Genomic DNA, 17,828 nt, shown 5'->3' with positions numbered 1-17,828 from the left:
TCCAGTATGACTCCCAAGAATTGAAGCCTCTGTGATGGTACCAACTGAGATTTTTGTAAATTTAAAATCCAGCCGTGAGCCTGCAAAAAACTGATGGCCTCTGCCAAGTGACTCTGAAGCATGGCTGCTGACCCTGCTTTGAACAGGAGATCGTCCAAATAGGGTATTACTGTGATTCCTCTGAGCCTCAGCACCGCCGCCATCACTGACATTATCTTTGTGAATACCCTTGGCGCGGTCGCTAGCCCAAAGGGTAACGCCCGGAATTGTAAATGCAGGTTTCCTATAGCAAACCTCAACAGGGTCTGATGTTCCGGGTGAATGGGAACGTGCAGATATGCGTCCTGGACATCCATGGACGCCAAAAATTCTCCCTGATCCAGACTCAGGAGTACTGACCTTAAAGACTCCATTTTGAAATGGTCTACCCATAGATGGACATTTAAGGATTTCAAGTTTAGTATTGGTCTGAAAGACCCGTCTGGTTTGGGCACCAGGAACAGCGTGGAGTAAAAGCCTTTCTTCCACTCTGCCCTGGGAACCGGAATAACCACCCCTTTTTCCAAAAGGGAATGAGCTCTCATAAGAGCTGTGCGAAGGAGCGCCTGTTTCGGCACGGGTGTGGGTATGAACCTCTTCGGAGGCAACCCTCTGAAAGGGATTTTGTAACCCTGGGTAATAATCTCTAAGACCCAGGAATCCTGGTCTAGAGAAGCCCATGCGTCCCTGAAATGTGTGAGACGCCCCCCCACCTTTATCACTGTCGGGCCTATCCCCTGACAGTCATGCGGAGGGTTTGTCCTCTCCTTTGGAGGCAGGCTTCTTATGGAAGGAGCCAAACTTGGACTTTTGAGTTTTTCCCCTAGAGGCCTGAAACTTTCCCCTGAAGGACTGTCCTCGAAAGGACGCACCACCTCTAGGGGAGGGCCGAAAGGACGGCCTAAAAGCAGAAAATCTGGACGTCTGCTTTGCTGAGGAGGCCGGCAGAAATGTACTTTTGCCGCCCGTGGCCTGTTTTATAATCTCCTCTAATTCAGTACCAAAGAGTACCTTTCCTTTGAAGGCTAATGTTTCCAGAGCCTTCTTGGACTCATTGTCTGCTTCCCAGGCTTTAAGCCAAAGCACTCTCCTGGCATTAATGGAGACTGTGGACACTCTGGTCGCCATTTTAATAGCTTCCTCCTCTGCTTCCACTGCATATTCTGCAGCAGCCTTAATCTTTTCTGCAAGCAGCAACGCACCAGGATCAGCCTGCAGCATGGTGCATAAATCACCAGCCCACTCTATCATGGCCTTAGAGACCCAGGCTGATGCAATAAGGGGCCGTAAGGTAAACCCCACCCCTTCAAAGATAGCCTTGAGGTTACCCTCCAGCTTTTTATCCACAGAATCTTTGAAAGCTGCACCGCCCTGTACTGGTAACACAGTAGCCTTGGACAAACGTGCCACTGAAGCGTCCACAACTGGGACCTTTTCCCAGAGCTCCGCATGAGACTCTGGCATGGGGTACAGACTAAGGAATCGCTTAGGCATCTGTAGCCTCTTATCAGGAGTTTCCCAAGCCCCTTCTAACAATTCCTGTAACCCCTCATCTGAAGGAAAAGTAACAGCCTCCTTCCGCTGTCGCTTAAAAACACCTTTCACAGGAGTCTTATCCTCCACAGACAGCTTTAAAGCCTGCTTCACAGCAACAATGAGATCCTCTATACCAGCAGCAGAGGTCTCTTCCAAATCATCACCCTGATCCCAGGGGATGTCAGTAAATTCTCCCTCCTCCTCATCTACCACAGTGGGCATAGCATAAGACCTTCTAGGGGTTCCTGCAACATCATCCATTCTGTCCAGCATTTCACTGAACCTGTTAATCCCTTTAGCAGTATCCTGCATCACCTGAATCAGCGCAGGATCTGCCTGGGTAAGAGGTAAGGAGCCAGACGACTGCTGAGATGATGGCATAGGTCTCTGTGATTCTACCAGCCCATCACTCTGTCTGTCCAGAAGCTGCACCAAAGCGTTTACTGACCTGCCTAGGGCCCTGGCCCACGCAGGTTCCATCTGCTCTGCCCTATGGGGTTCACTGCCCATGGGTCTCACATCAGCGCAAGTAATACATAAGCCCCCCTTGGCCATCTGCTCAGGGACAAACTTTTGTGTGCAAACATTGCACGCGCTCAGTGCACTAAGGGCTCCCTCCCCCAAAACCACAGCCTGATGCTCAGACATGATGCAAGTGATAAATGTATATCTATCAGTATACACAGTGCAAACAATGTACAAGCGTTTATACAGAGGCAATGCACCCAGTCACTTAGCTGTCTGTTGGTTTCAACTGCGGGGAAACGATGCCCAGGAAATCCAAGTCACTCTGCCAGGATCAGTAAGCCAGCTCAGCTCCGCTGCAAGCGTTCTGAAAGGCGCCAAAGTCAGAGTGAAGGAAGAGACCACAAGTCCCTGCTGCTGCGGGGTCCGTGACCTCTTGGCGCCAACCACCCCCAGCCAGCCGCTCCTTAGGTAGGATTTCCTAGTTCCAGTGTCTCCCCCTCGACTGGGGATCACTTGGAACATGCCTGTCACAACGCTGCTGTCCTCTCATATAGGAGCTCAGCGTGTAAGCTCCGCATAAAATGGCCGCCGCCATCACGGAGCGCCTGTCCCCCATGATCCCCACCTAAATGTGGAGCCGGTTTCAGGATACTCCGGAGCCCAGGCAGCCTCTTAGAAGAGGCTGTAAGCGCTGCACAGGGAGACCAGACAGCGTCTCCCCTGTGCACAGTGAGCTGACAGGACGCGCTTCTGTCAGCTCCTGCTGCGCTAGCAGTGTGAGGATTCACTATGAGAATCCTCACACTGTGCCTACCTAGCTAGGGTAAAAGTTAATAAAACAATAAAATTCCCTAACTACTCTAATTCTTCGGCTGCTCCTGCAGCCCTTTAGAATAGCACCCACTCCAGTGGGCACCTAACACGAACTGGAGAGTCCAGGGATGCAGTAGGGGAGGAGCCTACCCTCTAAAGCTTTAGGATAGGTGCCTGGCTCCTTCGGACCCTCCTACATCCCAGTGTTGAGCTGTGTCACCAGGACCATTGAAAGAGAAATATATTCTGTGTGCGACTGTGGCTGTACCTGCATACAGAATGCTGTGTTACGGTGATTTCCATGAATAAACTATTTCATATGCAGATACAGCCTCACTTAAACACAGAATATAGGCATGCTGCATATCATTTTAATCAGCAGAAGCTGCCGATGCCCCTAGGCATTCCAAATGCCCTAGGCAATTGCCTAGTTTGTCTATGCCTAAGGCCGGCTCTGGCAAATGTCAACATTATAACTGCATCAGCTTTTTTTTTACAGTACATATCTTATGGTGTGGAGTGGAGAGTCAAATAAGTCTTGGATAAGGTATGTGGAATAGTACTGCATTTACAGGTTTTTGGTCTTGCTCAAAAATAGAACAGGGAACAAGTTGCCTTTGACCTGATTGATTGCTTTATTTATTTAAGAGTAAATAAACTGGAACTAACCATGCTGCAATGCAAGATGTGTCAATTCATTTCATACTTTTGTTTTTTACAATCAGGGAAAATACTGTCTGCTTTTGCATGCAGTGAACAAATACTGGGTAGCTTAATTGTGAAACAGAAATGTTGAATGAAGCTACGTAGGATATACGTCCATAAATAAATCTGAATGTTTAAATCTTCCCAGCCTGCAGTGCAGCATTGTTTTGCCAAGGTGCAAATTGCTCTTTTATTTGCTCATAACTTTGAATAATGCCCATTATGCTAAATCACACATACCCAATGACATGTTGTGGGTTTGATTCACCAGTGAGTAAAATCCCACAGAAAGGAGCTTAAAATGCTTGATCTGATTAACGAGGCACATCTAGCTGCCTAATGAATACAGATTGTACTTTATCTGTGACTAATAATCACCTTTTACACTATTAATATATGGGCTGAATGTTTCCTGTTTCTTCTGATGATTAGGGATGTACTGTGGTTAGTAAGCATTCACAGAATAGCAATTAATTACTTATTGCCATGTATTCTAAATAACAATGTCAAAACCATTGCCAAACCATATAAAAGTCTACTTATCCTCTATAGGTCAAACTAAACAGGAAACATTTCCAGAACACCTTTATGAGAGCAAATAATGAAAAATGGATATGTTTTAGTTGACCATATGCTATTTGTAATATGCACATATGAGCAGTGCGTGTACTGTTATCGTATTATAAAGCATTGACTTTCTACTAAACTCAATCATTTTAAGAAATGACAATAATATTGTTTCATGCAAAGGAGCTGATGCTGGGGGGAGGTGGGGGAGCATAGACTGCCTGTAGTTGCAAGCCTGATTTCCAAATGATGTGAATGTCCATAGGTATACTGCAAGGATCTGTGCATCTTAAATCAGAAATCTGCGACACACATTGATTGTCCTCCAACTGCCACAAGTGCCATAGCTAGTATTGGCACCAGCCCCAAGGTATGTGCAAGAGGTCAGTCATAGACAGTTCAAAGAACCTTTAGATAAAAAACCCACAACACTCCCACAACACTCTCATAAGTCAGAGTGGTCTCATGCGATCGATCACACTGTCACTGCCCAGTTCCCAGATGTAAATTGTGGACATTAACAAAAATACAGATCCGGTCAGTGGTGGTGGCAAATATGGGTCTGCGATGCAGTTCAAAATTCAAATAGTCAAAGCACACCAACTGCCAGTGATTCCCAGCCAGCAATGTTTGGCAGCATTTAGAGTGTCAGTTGTGGTGGTTTCCCTAGTTGAATTCTGGCTGTGCTGTAGCCCCACCTCTGGAGTAGCTAAAGGAGTTCTCTCTAATTCAGAATAAGGCAGACATATGCAAAATGCATACATTTTCATCTGCGCATACACAGCTTGCTATTCACTTCTATGAACAGTGAACAGGGTGACTCAGAATCAACACCTAGCAATTTCTCAAATTAATCAATCAAAATTAAAATATATAATTGTGTTATCTTTCTTATACATTATTGCTGCTCTAATTAAAAATAGACAATTTATTATATATTTCAAATTGGCATTGAAATTTTCAATCCACTTAATAATGGTTCATGTTATGTTAATAGAACACTTAAGTTAAAAAGATATTATTTAATTATTACTGTGATCTCCACAAATGTGGCTGTGAGCTTATAGTATTAAATGTCAGACTTTCAATCTAGGAATTTCATCATACTGATGGCAGATTTATGAATGAGGCCACAGTACTTTGTAATACCAAACATAACCTACAAACAGACGTGTGTGATCTGAATGATGCATAATGCATGTCTCGCTCCTTTTCATTATGTGAAATATATGGATACTCTGCTGAAAGCAGTGCATAATGAATCCCCTTACTACTCTACGATATGGGACATAAATCCCAAGCAGACTCATCAGTACTTTAAAAGTACATTGGGAGGATTGCTTGACTTATTGTGGTTTGTGGTCTAGATTACTGAACAGGTGCATCCCTGGCCTATACTAAACAAGTCTACTTTTTCATATTCAAACAATAGAAAGACTTGCAATCCACATATTTTCAGAAACAACTGGAGTTTATTTTAAAGCCTTAGATAAAATGATTGTAACAATTGACATAATATCACTGTCTTGCTAATGTTTATACTGAGTCTGTTTTTGCAGATTGTTTTATTGACATGAAAAAAATTTGAATGGATTATAATTTTACCTGCATTAATGGATGGACCCAAAAAGTATGCAATAATGATGTCAAGCATTTAAATTTTTTCCCCCAAAGTTTAATAGGCATTTTTTACATATCTCTTAATAGCATGCAAACATTAAATAAGATGTGCCATGGTTATTGAAGGAAAGAGGCGCATATAGGAGGCGCTAAGGAGCAATAGAAAGAGGAAGAGGAAGAAAAGAGCTGCATGGGAGGGTGAAGCAACATGAAGAAAGTTGTGTACTGTGTGTAAGATAAAATGTACTCGGGGAGGGAGGAGAGGGAGCTGTGTAGGGTATAAAAGATGCTGGCAAAGGGAGCTGTGTCAGTTATAAAATGTGCTGGAGAAGAGAGCTGTACCAGTGATAAAATGTGCTGAGTGGGAAGAGCCGTGCAAAGGATTAAATGTGCTTGGTGGGAGAGCTGTGTCGAGGAAAAATATGTGTTGGGGGGGAAAGATGAGCAAGAATAAATGTGTTGGAGGAGAGCTGTGTGTGGAATACAGTGTGGTGGGGAAGAGCTGTGTGTTGGATAAAATGTGTGGTGGGGAAGCTGTGTGTGGGATAAAATGTGCTGGAAGGGGGGGAGCTGTGTGTGGGATACAATGTGCTGGAAGGGGGAGAGCTGTGTGTGGGATAAATTGTATTAGGTGGGAAAAGCTGTGTAAGGGATGAGCTATGTTGGGGGGGTGGGTGAGTTGAGGGTGATATAAACTATGTCAGGAATGAGCTCCGTGAGGGGTAAGCTGTGTTGGAGGGAGGTGGAGCTGTGTTAGGGATTATCTGACACATTTTTTGTTTGATTTTTAGAGTATGTACTTCAACCCCGGGATTGAGATTTTAGAACAAAGGGGCATGATTGTCTTCCTAGTTTCGCTCCATCGCTGACCGCCGACTGACCTCTCACCTAATCACCTCCTCCCACTCCCATGTCCAAGACTTCTCTCCTGCTGCCCCCCTGCACTGGAACAACCTCCCGCCACCCATCAGGCTATCTGATTCCCTTACCTCCTTCAAGCGCTCCCTCAAAACCCACTTTTTTCGACTAGCCTATCCCTCCTCCTAACCTCTTTTGATCCTCCTATCCTGCCTCCGTTCCCCTCCGTTCCTACTTATCCTATTGTATTTCGTTTGTCCACCCACCTATTTTTAGTATGTTAACTCTTATGAGTAGGGTCCTCCTTCCTCACGTACTCACCCTACCTCATTACCTCACCTGTGCTCCTATCCTGTTTTTCCCTTCCTCTACTTCATCTTCAGTCTCCTCGACAATTTCCACACCTACTTCTGAACTGATGCTGATTTTAGTTCTACCAGCTATACCCCTATTTATACTGTATTTTTCAACACACCCTGTACGTTACCTTGTAATTTTTTTTTTTTTGTTTGCTATGTACGGCGCTGCGGACACTTTGCGGCGCCTTATAAATAAACGTACTACTACTACTACTAGTTCAGTACCTTAAGTTTTAATGGTCCCTGAAGGTTAAATGCACAGGCTTTGCAGACCACAGATGATGGAGATGATTAGAATTCTGGAATTTGGCATAAAAAGGTACAGTAGTCAAAATGCTTTACACCTCTCTTTGGGCAGATTAGATTTTAGGGAATATTTCTTGATGGCAATATATAGAATGCTATTTATCTTGACATTCAACTGTACAAAATAACAAATTACGTTTAATAGGGTGTGGTCCAATATATCCAGGTCCCTTATTTTCATGCAGCATTGCTGCTAGAGAGGTCCGTAAGTGGTCATATCTTAGTCTTTGCAATATATATATAAAAAGGGATTGTATTTTTGGGCGCACTAATCTAATACAGGTTGAGTATCCCGTATCCAAAATGCTCGGGACCAGGAGAATTTTGGATAACGGATTATTCCGTATTTCGGAATATTTTAATATTTCAATTATGTATTTTGAAGTATCTTGCATGTTTGCTGTATAAACACATAAAATACACACAAATATATTTTATTACCACATAAATTACACACAAATATATTTTATTTGTTCAAAAAACAAGGTTTCAAAACATGAAACAAAATTTGTGTACTATCTCAGATATTGAATTTGAATGCCAAGCAATCATTTTCTTGCACATATATAGTGGCAGTTACATATCATGTCACCAGTAGTGCTGTTACAAACGTCCCCAGTGAGTTTTTAGCAAAAAAAATATTTTTTTTTTCACTTTCTGGAATGTATGGTTTTCGGAATAATTCGGATAACGGATACTCGGATACGGGATACTCAACCTGTATTCTAAAACCTTAACTTTTACTCAATTCTATTATAAAACGTTTTCTCATATTATTTTCTGAGAAAAGGAAAGGAGAGCTTTGCATTGAACAAGTACCTCAATTGATACCTGTTTTCAGCACTACTTATCTGTGCAAGGTATTATTACTGAGTATTATCTAGAACTGAGCTGTGCTTGGCTAGTGTCATACTGTAATGTAACAATAGTCTGCTTTCTTTAATCTTGATCTTGGGTTGTGATTTATAATCAAAACTCCTCTAATCCTTCACTTTGGCAATAATGTCTGGATCTATTTCCTGAAACATCATTCAGCAGCACACCAATTCATCTTGGATACAGCGAGGACTATTCCAGCAACGGGGCCCTGTTTTTGTGAATTACCATCTAGCACCTCGACTGTTATCCTTGAGGTGAGTATCCCTCCTCATTGCTTTTATTTTTTTTGAATGTTGCCAGTTTGGAATAAAGATACATCGTTTACATCTAAACCTTTGTGTCTACAGAGTCATCAAATATTTCCCGGAGGGGCTTTTAGACACCTAAGAGAGTTACCAACAGCATGATACACGAGAATATTGTGAGTAATTTTAGGAGGGGTTTGCTCCCCACAATCCTGATAGAACAGCCTGTTCGGTCTACACATTCTACACATTTTTTATGCCTGCTTTACATGGTCACTATTGTGAGTAATTGGAGGAGAGGTTTGCACCCTGGACCTCAAATAGAATATATATTGTGAAGTTCACCCTCTTTTGCACCCTTTTTAAAAAAAATGATTAAAGAAAGGGAAGATACCCTGCCACAGAATTGTGTACATCACTTCATATTGACCATAAGCACAATATATCACTTGCAGTATTACACGAGGATCTGTTTGTTTCTTCTCTCCATTTTATGGTCACTTACTGGATGAGAGATGAATGACAGACCAGACGGGATGTGGTTCCATACTAGGGAAGTAATACTCTTTTGACAACTACCACAGATTGCGTGCCTATAGGTCCATCTTTCACACTCCCTTTTTTTCTGTCTATACTTTGTTGAATTTTGGTGTTTAGCATCTGTGTGCAAAGGGACCTTGGGCCGCTGCCCATTGTGTAGACTGTGTTCCACACTACATTTTATTCATTTGTAACTATCCGGCAGTGCTGCCTGTGCTCAAACCTACCAAAGCAGGTGCACAGCACAGGAAATGGACTGCTGCCATTCCCGTGCCCTGGCTTCCTACTCTTCTGCTGCAGACTTGTTCCCGCCCTCTCTGCAGTTACAGCCTGACAGGTGACCTACTCCGCTGCCCCCTTCATTTTTTATTGGTCATTGTTGCCATTGCCTTCAATGATTGCCGTGAATGACCATCAATGTTTTTAACTATCAATGGTCATCCATTTTCTTTAACTGATTGTTCTGTGGGCCAATAAAAAACAAGGGGGCATGGCTTCATAGGTGTCGGAGTGGAGCAATGCCACATGTCCCTTCCCCTTGGGGAAAAAAAACTATTTGTTTATGATTGACATCTATGAAGGGAAACCATTTGGTTCTCCCCATCTATGGTAAAACTATTCTACATCGGTTTCATGGTTTTGAATCATTGATCATCGATGGCCATCCCTATGTACTCTGAGGGAAGGCTAACAGATCCCATGACACCGCCCCGCTTCCCCAAAGCTCTGTAGGCCACTTGAGGTTGAGGAATTGGACACAGAGAACCCTCACATCAGCCTGCACAAGCCGCTTCATCCTGCTGCCTAAACCATGCTGTGCTGTACAGAACTGCAATGTGCTGCACAGTACAGTGCTGTGCTGCTGGCTGGATGTGCAAGTAATGATGGCCTGTGGCAGTTCATTTCCTAATATATATTCCAGGCAGGAAGTCAAGCACAGTCTATATGTAGTGAAAGGTGTTGAGAAAGGTGCAAAGGTGTAGTGAAAGATGCAAAGAGTAAGAAATGAAGGGAAAAAGAGAATGAGAGGTACAGGGATTAGTGGTGGAAGGAGAGATTGAGAGGAACAAAGGGTAACAGAGGGATGGAGGGAGGGAAGGAGAGAGTGAGAGGTATAGTGGTTTCAGGTGAAAGGAGGGAGTACAGGGGGTCCAGGAGGAAGTGAGAGGTGCAAAGTTAAAAGAGGGAGGGAAGATGAGGTGTAGAACTTATAGAAGGATGGATAGAGCGAGAGGTGGAGGAAGTGAAAAGTACAGCTTTAAAGAGGGATAAAGACTATGGGTCCATTTATTATGGATTGCATTTTCAATCTAGTAGGGATGTTACCACCCAGGATCACATTGCAATATGCAATCCCATTGGCAGCATGTATTGCTGAGCAGATAAAGGCCGTCCCTGCAATGTGCCATGCTGGCTTCTGGGTGAGCTGCTCATGTGCGGTTAAACCAGACAGCAATGCACAGCGGCTACTTCTGGGGTGGATTCTGTGGAAACTCTCAGTGCGTCTCGCAGCTCATAGGCTACAATGGGCTACCGCATTCCGGATATCTGTAAATTTGGCAGTATCGCATCCCCCATAGAAACTCATGGGTGATGCGGTTGTCGGCAGCAATGGAGGGACCACCTTCTTACATTTTGTGGATATTTGCGGCTAACCCTGAAAATGGCTGTTTTCATGGAATAAGCCACAAATATTGAATGATATATGTGCCCCATAAGAGGTTACGGAAATGTATAATAAAACAAATATAGGGAAGAGGCAGATGGACATTGGAGAAAAAGAACACAGGTTTATCTAATTTCCATGTTATCAAAAGCACTAAATATCAGGGGTTCAAGGTGTCCATAACTTCACTTCCAAATTCCCAATCCGGCCACTGGTTATAAGGGTTACCTCAGCACTCTTTAAAACCAATTTATACACAAAATCCTAACAGGATCTCATGCAGGATGTAAAACAGACTACTCTCTGTTAAGCATCATTGGTTGTGCCCCTTTTTATAAATCCAGAAATCCATACCGTGGATTTATTTTGAAGCAGGTCTAGAAACCTTTGATAAACACACAGTACTGGCCCCTCCCCCCAATATTTCAAACCTGCACAGTGGAATATAAAAGATAGAAAACAGTAGTTCTTGCCATATATAATTTTTTTTATACATTATAGCTTAGTAGACTATTCTAAAAATAATAAAATACTTCATTTTCAATATGTTTTATTATTTAAATTCAGTCTATTACACTGCTCCGGAACATGAAAACCATTTTTCTTGTGAAGATATTTTCCCATTGTTTTGATAAGGCGCAAGATCTTGGATTACTCAGAGCACACATTTGCAAATCTTGGAAGATTTGCATTTATAAATCTTTGATCAATGTAGTCATTTGGGAAGTAAACAGAACTACTGTAGACAAAGCTGTTTAGTGGCTGTTATAAAAAACTATTTCAGGATTTTTTTCATTTGTATATTGTTTATGAAATTGCTACTTATAAACATGATGCATCATGATCTTGCAAACCTTAGACAAGCTAAACTCTACCAGAAGAAAAGCAGTTTTTAAGCACTGTTTAACATTTGGATTATCTTCTGCCCTAGTCATTCTGTCAAGCTCATTTCTGTATGCTAATCCTCTAGCAATATAGAGGGGGTAGAACAGTCTCATGGAACAAGCCTGACAGCTCTGCGTGTGTGGCAACATTTTGCTGAGGGTGTGTGGTTTGGTCTGAAGGATTCAAACGTATAAGAAATCAGGAACCGGAAACATTAACCCTTTGAGTGCCAACTTTGCTGTGAGAGAGCCTTAAAATATCGGCTAAAAATGCCAGCGTCGCTCACAGGGACTGTTCCTTTTTTGGGTGCAGTATTTAACTAGACTTCAATTCATTTACTTGGCTGTATTTGTATTTATTTACATTAAAAGAACAGTCGCTGTGAGCGACGCTGGCATTTATAGCAGATATTTTGAGGATCTCTCACAGCAATGTTGGCACTCACAGGAATAAATAGCCTAACTATGCACACAGCCTGTACAGTCACATAACAAACAAAAAAATGATTTCTAGAAAATACATATTCCCATACTAACCACAACTGTATTGCTTCATGAGTTAGAATGTGATGAAGATAACCAAATAATGTAGGCATCAATGTGGTGTCAGCTTTACACATTGTTATATTTCTGATGCTTTAATATAAATAGAATGCCTTAGCCCTAAATGCATTTTATTCATAAAAGCCATATTTTAAATCCGTGTTACTGTATATCAGTCATAACACAATTAGTTAAGAAAAAGTAACTGGCTGCTAGTTTTATTTATATTTGATGATATTAATAATTTAAGATTCAATAAAACTGTCCTTGTTGTCTACTGCAGCACATTTCAAGCCTAAAATGAATCACAATTGAATAATCTTTTTGTGTCTCCACCAATGAATTGTAGATTGTTCCAACAGCTGCATACATCAGAATGACATAAATGCCCACTACATACCTCGGCTCGTGATAGTTGAGATAAAAATAGTGCTCCATCAGTTTCCAAGTGATACCATTGTCATGAGAGTAGTGGAGTAAGACACCTTCTCCGGGCTTGTCGGGGGCTTTGCACGTACTTAGAACAGATTTACTTCCAATCCGTAAAGTAAATTGAAGAAATCTGTGGATAAAAAGTAGAAGTACTGTACTTTGATCTTAAAATACCTCATTGTAACTTTGCTTTGGGATTTCTTATCCTGAGATCCTAAATAAACTGCAGTCCATAGGAACAATGCATTGTACCTTCCAAAAAGAATCCTATTAAAGATACGTGCTTCATTCTTAATGGCGTATGTGTTTGTTTTAATAATATTTTATTCAGTGGGAACAATGAAATGACCTGGTCATTTTTACAATACATGAAATACAGTTGTTACTGGCTCTTGACTAATATATAACATACAGTATAATACACTGTATTGCCAAATTTTACGGTGGAACATAAGAACGTAATTAATTGTTAGAGCCCGTTTTGCAGTGTACATGATTATAAATAGACTAATGCAAATGCACAAATCTTGTGCAAATGTTCCACTGGGGAACCTCCCTGCAGAAATGACTATATTTAACATGAAAACCAGTATATACTGTAATTGCCTAGGGATATCATGGGACATATTGTTTGATGCTACGTCACATAGTAAAGGAACATAAATTCATGAGCTTAATATAATGTTGATCAAATATTTATAACCTGTTTTCTATCCATTCATATAGACGGTACATATGGTAATTATAGCCAGGCTGCCATACCTGCATACTCAACATATACCTCTAATATCCTTGCTTATTGACTGAACTATCTCAGATTCTTCTTCTTATTATTGTTATTATTATTATTGATAATAATAATAATAATAATAATCACCTCTGCATACTCAACTTTTCTGTACACCATTGATTAACGGAGCTATTGCAGACAAACTGAGCAGCATTGAATTAGGAAAGTACTGTATGAAAACTCTATTCTTTATAACTCGGTCGGTGTAATGGTTAGCATTACTGCCTCACAGCGCTGAGGTCATGGGTTCGATTCCCACCATTGCTCTTGCTGTGCGGAGTTTGTATATTCTCCCCGTACTTGCGTGGGTTTCCTCCGGGTACTTCGGTTTCCTCCCACAATCCAAAAACATACTGGTAGGCTAATTGGCTCCCCCACGACATTAACCCTAGAATGTCTGTGTGTGCGTGTACATGTGGTAGGGAATATAGATTGTAAGCTCCACTGGGGCAGGGACTGATATGAATGGTCAAATATCCTCTGTAAAGCGCTGCGGAATATGTATGCGCTATATAATAAACTGTTAATAAATAAATAGCTCACCTGGACTGTGAGCTGTCAAGGAAGGTAGTAATCAGCTGTCTCCTCCCATCCTTGTTAAAGATCAAAGCTTTGCCACTGGCAAGCACGCCACAACCAAAGCTAACTTCAGCACCACGGATAGAGTAAAAGTTGTGGTAGGAAGAGAGTCTGGAACTTGTAAAGCTTTCTGATATAAACACAGGGAAGGTATGGGAAGCCATTTCGCAAGCAGGTCCAGAAAAGCCTGGCTCACACCTAAAATGTAAACCAATTAATAAAATTCAGAAACCATCTAGAAATATAAAACAACTTGAGAGCATAGCCCCCAATCTCCAAACTGCTCAAAGGCAAAGGATTTGGCTCTGTGAGTTCTCCAGACCAACATACATGAAAAAAAAATTAAATTTTAATGTATAGATATCGAACCACTTGACACAAACGATAAAAGGTCATCAACTACACAGATATACGTACATGACAATCAGTAGATTCAAATGAAAATGTAAAGGGAGCAAGGGATCCAAATGAGGAGCGCACAACAGCAGTTTTTAAGATATATAGCCCTTCATATTTTCAAAGTGATTGAAACATAGAATATGACAAGAATGATTAGACAATAAAGAACATTGCAAAAATCAATACAGTGAAATCTCATCACTCCCAGATAAAGTGTCATGTGGGAGGCCAGACAGACTATAGTAATGAGTACAACCAGCAGCAGATGAGGTATTTGCAAGATATATGTGACACTCACTTGCAGCCAGTTCTTGTGCATTGTCCTCGACCAGAGCAGAATTTCAGGCAGGAAGGTCCAATATAAACTGTAACAGAAAATTCATTTAGAAGCCCAGTTGATTTGTGGAGAGATAAACATCTGTACTCTGATTACAATTGGGAAACTCATGCCATGAGAGTAAAGCTATGCTAAGCCTACTGAATGTAATGGATCCACATTGCCTTTCAGATTAACAGGGACACTCTAGGACCAATAAATCTGTTTAACACACCACTGACCCTTGTAACACCTTAAATTACTGACGATCTAAGACACTCATCCCCACTGGCAAGTTGTTTAGTAGAGGTTACTGAATTACATGGCAAATAAGTATACCTGAAAGTGTGCTGATCTAAGGTCCTATGAAAGATAGAAAATCATTCTGGGATTACAACAAAAGCTTAACTAATAACAGACAGATAAATTACCTTTCTCTGAAAATAATACTTGGCATTGAGACTTTTAAGTGTTTTTATATGCTATATGTTATCTTTCCCAGTGGAAATGTTGTCTCCTTTGTTATACATTTGTCCCTGTCAGTTCTTATTACGCCCCTGACATTATACCGGGTGTCAAATATTTTATTGTTTCTATTTTTAAGATACCACAATGGTTCCATAGCACCATATACAGGTGAAAAGGGGCGGGCGGGGGCTGGAGCAGGGGAATGGCCAGCGTTTTATGGGCGAGCCCATACAAATTCTGGACGTCTCCCTACAAATGCAGACGTGTCGATGCCCCCTCAGGGCGGGGGCGGCTGACGTCACATGATGTCATGAATTCGGCGATATCCAGCCAGGATAGAAGTCAGTTCAGTCTGACTTTTATCTGTGAACGGGAATGATTTTCCGGCCGCATGCAAGGCGATGTGTAAGCATACAAATCCCTTTGATTGAAAATGCGGGGAGTCGTTTTTGTTGGGGGGGGGAGAGGGCGACATTTACCTGTTCGCTAGGGTTCGCACATACGCACTTCGCACATACGCAACCTAGAAAACAGGTCTGAATCAGGCCCTTAGTGAGCCATGCATTTCAGATACAATTTATTATACTATCTTGCATTGACAATTGTTACAATTTGGCATGATATGTACTATCACTCTGATTGAATATGTGGCCACAAACATTCACAGAAACCAGTAAGGCTGAGCGGATTATATGCCATATATATATAATACTGTGCATAACATGGATTGTTGCAGACAGATAGGTGTCTAAAACACAACATGCCAAAGCAGTCACATAAAGCACTTATCTAATAAACTGCACAAAGCATTCCATGGCTGTATGTATATCAAAAGAGCAGATGCCTTTTATTGAATTCACACCCCACCTCCGTAATCAGCAGCTCAGCTGGCGGCATGATATCAGAAGCTGGCAACAGACACACTGTTGCTTCGCCTCCTGTTGTTACATTCGCCTCTAACTACTGAAGTATAAAACCGTGTCGCAGAACAATTTATTAAGTTTGCGCAGCCTGTCATAAGGTTCTTTTCTGTAGTGCAGCCTTGTAAAACTTTGTCTCTAGATACAGTATTAAAAATATGTGATACCGGTTTAATAATCTATAGCTAGGATAGAAAAACAGATTGGAAGCTATCACGCTAAGGGGTATATTTACTAAAGTACGGATTTATAGAAGTGGAGATGTTGCCCATAGCACCAATCAGATTCTAGCTATTACTTTAGAGAAGGTGCTAGATAAATGATAAATTTAATCTGATTGGTTGCTTTGGGCAACATCTCCAAGGGGTTATTCAATTATTGCCGGATTTTTTGCCAGGTGAAAAATATGCAATTCTCGACTTTTTTCAGTGCGATCTGGATTCGCCCTATTCAATGCTCATGCTGATTTTTTGACTGATCGAAAGAAGCAGCACGGACATAAACCTCATGAATCTTTGAATTCGCCACTGATCCACGTGTTTTCGACCATTTTTGGTTGAATTTGAAGGCCATTTCTGATTGATTTTTTGGGCTGTGTTTGCCAATTAAAAAAGTGAAAAGGCATGGGCAAAAAGAACTCCAAAACGGGCAAAGATGCCTTCGATTGAATACTATGGGGAAATTTTTTTTAGGCCAGCTGAAAAAAAGGGACTTCATTGAATACCCTCCTACAGGTGAGGTTTTGACATAATACAGAATAAAACACTGCACCATCTGAAAATTGTTTATACAAATACACATATAAATATTAATATAGCATCTACACTATATAAATGATAACATTGCTGTAACTGTTACAATTAAATGCTATATAACAAGCAGCATCCTTTTCTGCATATGCCTTTGGGTTGAAATGTGAATACTAACTATTGTCAAGTGCCCACATGTTCCCCGCAACTGGACCATTCTGTCGCCACCGTATTCTTGTATCTCTGGTCAGTGCTGCATTGGGAAGAGGAATAGTAATTCTACTCCACCTGCATAAAAAAGATGATGTGTATAACATTAAATAATACATGACTGCATAAAACAAGTTTATATTTAGGTAACCAGACTTTGAAAGTAGAGTTCTGTTATGGAGTAAAATCAGGAGTTAGCTTAATTGATAAAATACTTAAATATTCAGCATATTTACTTTAGAGTTATAGGGGGGTATGCAATGTTGGATCAAGGCTTTCGATACCCGCCGACAGCCGTGATCCAGGCCCGTTTGCGGTCAGATCGACCGCATAACGACAGACGGGATTCAATGTCCCGCCTGCCGATGGGCGCAAAGGGGGCATGGCCGCGAAAATGGCCGTGGATTGTCGATCTGCGGCCCAGATAACGTCAATCCACGGCCGTTATCGGCAGAACAGGCCTGACAGCTTCTAAAGTCGGGCCCGTTCTGCCGCCATCCCGCATTAATGCTGTCGTTAATTACAGCATTGAATAGGGAGCCGCCGCTATTTCCCACGTCGGAAATAGCGGCGGAAGATTGCATATCCCCCATAAACTAACAGGCAGTGTGCAGCAGTATAGTAGGAAGAGTATGATCATCAGGATGTGAGAGCATGCTAATCTTCAATTTCGTCTCACTGTGAAATAAGGGTGACAGGTCCTATAACATAAGATCCTATGTTCCACCGTTCCCCATGATCACGGACAAACACAGGATTTCTGGTAGGTTTAAAAATGTATGATTTAAGAGCAGTTGTTGTCAGCCCTTAATTCTCATGCAACAACCTATAGTCTGCCCAAATTGCAATGTATGTAGTACAATGCATTAAAAATATGCAGGCCTAATGATCATGGCAACCCACTTACCAGTTTACCACTATGGGGTGATGATTGAGC

The 17,828-nt window shown here is 41.6% G+C and overlaps 1 protein-coding gene across 4 annotated transcripts in view; it reads right to left on the bottom strand.

Annotated features, from left to right (window-relative positions):
* The window catches only part of RELN (reelin), a 479,555-nt gene that overhangs the window by 161,530 nt on the left and 300,197 nt on the right, over positions 1 to 17,828 (bottom strand). For all 4 annotated transcript variants that reach the window (XM_083183017.1, XM_083183019.1, XM_083183018.1 and 1 more), the window contains exons 16-19: positions 16,860 to 16,969; positions 14,527 to 14,593; positions 13,794 to 14,027; positions 12,429 to 12,590 (exon numbers count right to left, since the gene is read on the bottom strand). In XM_083183017.1, the coding sequence (XP_083039143.1) occupies positions 12,429 to 12,590; positions 13,794 to 14,027; positions 14,527 to 14,593; positions 16,860 to 16,969 (573 nt within the window). The remainder of the gene's footprint in view (positions 1 to 12,428; positions 12,591 to 13,793; positions 14,028 to 14,526; positions 14,594 to 16,859; positions 16,970 to 17,828) is intronic.

This window comes from Crinia signifera, chromosome 4 (assembly GCF_055691185.1).
Source record: "Crinia signifera chromosome 4, ASM5569118v1, whole genome shotgun sequence".
NCBI lineage: Eukaryota > Metazoa > Chordata > Amphibia > Anura > Myobatrachidae > Crinia > Crinia signifera.
Note: the sequence above shows the minus strand (reverse complement) of the source record. Positions and strands in the feature narration are given on the sequence as shown.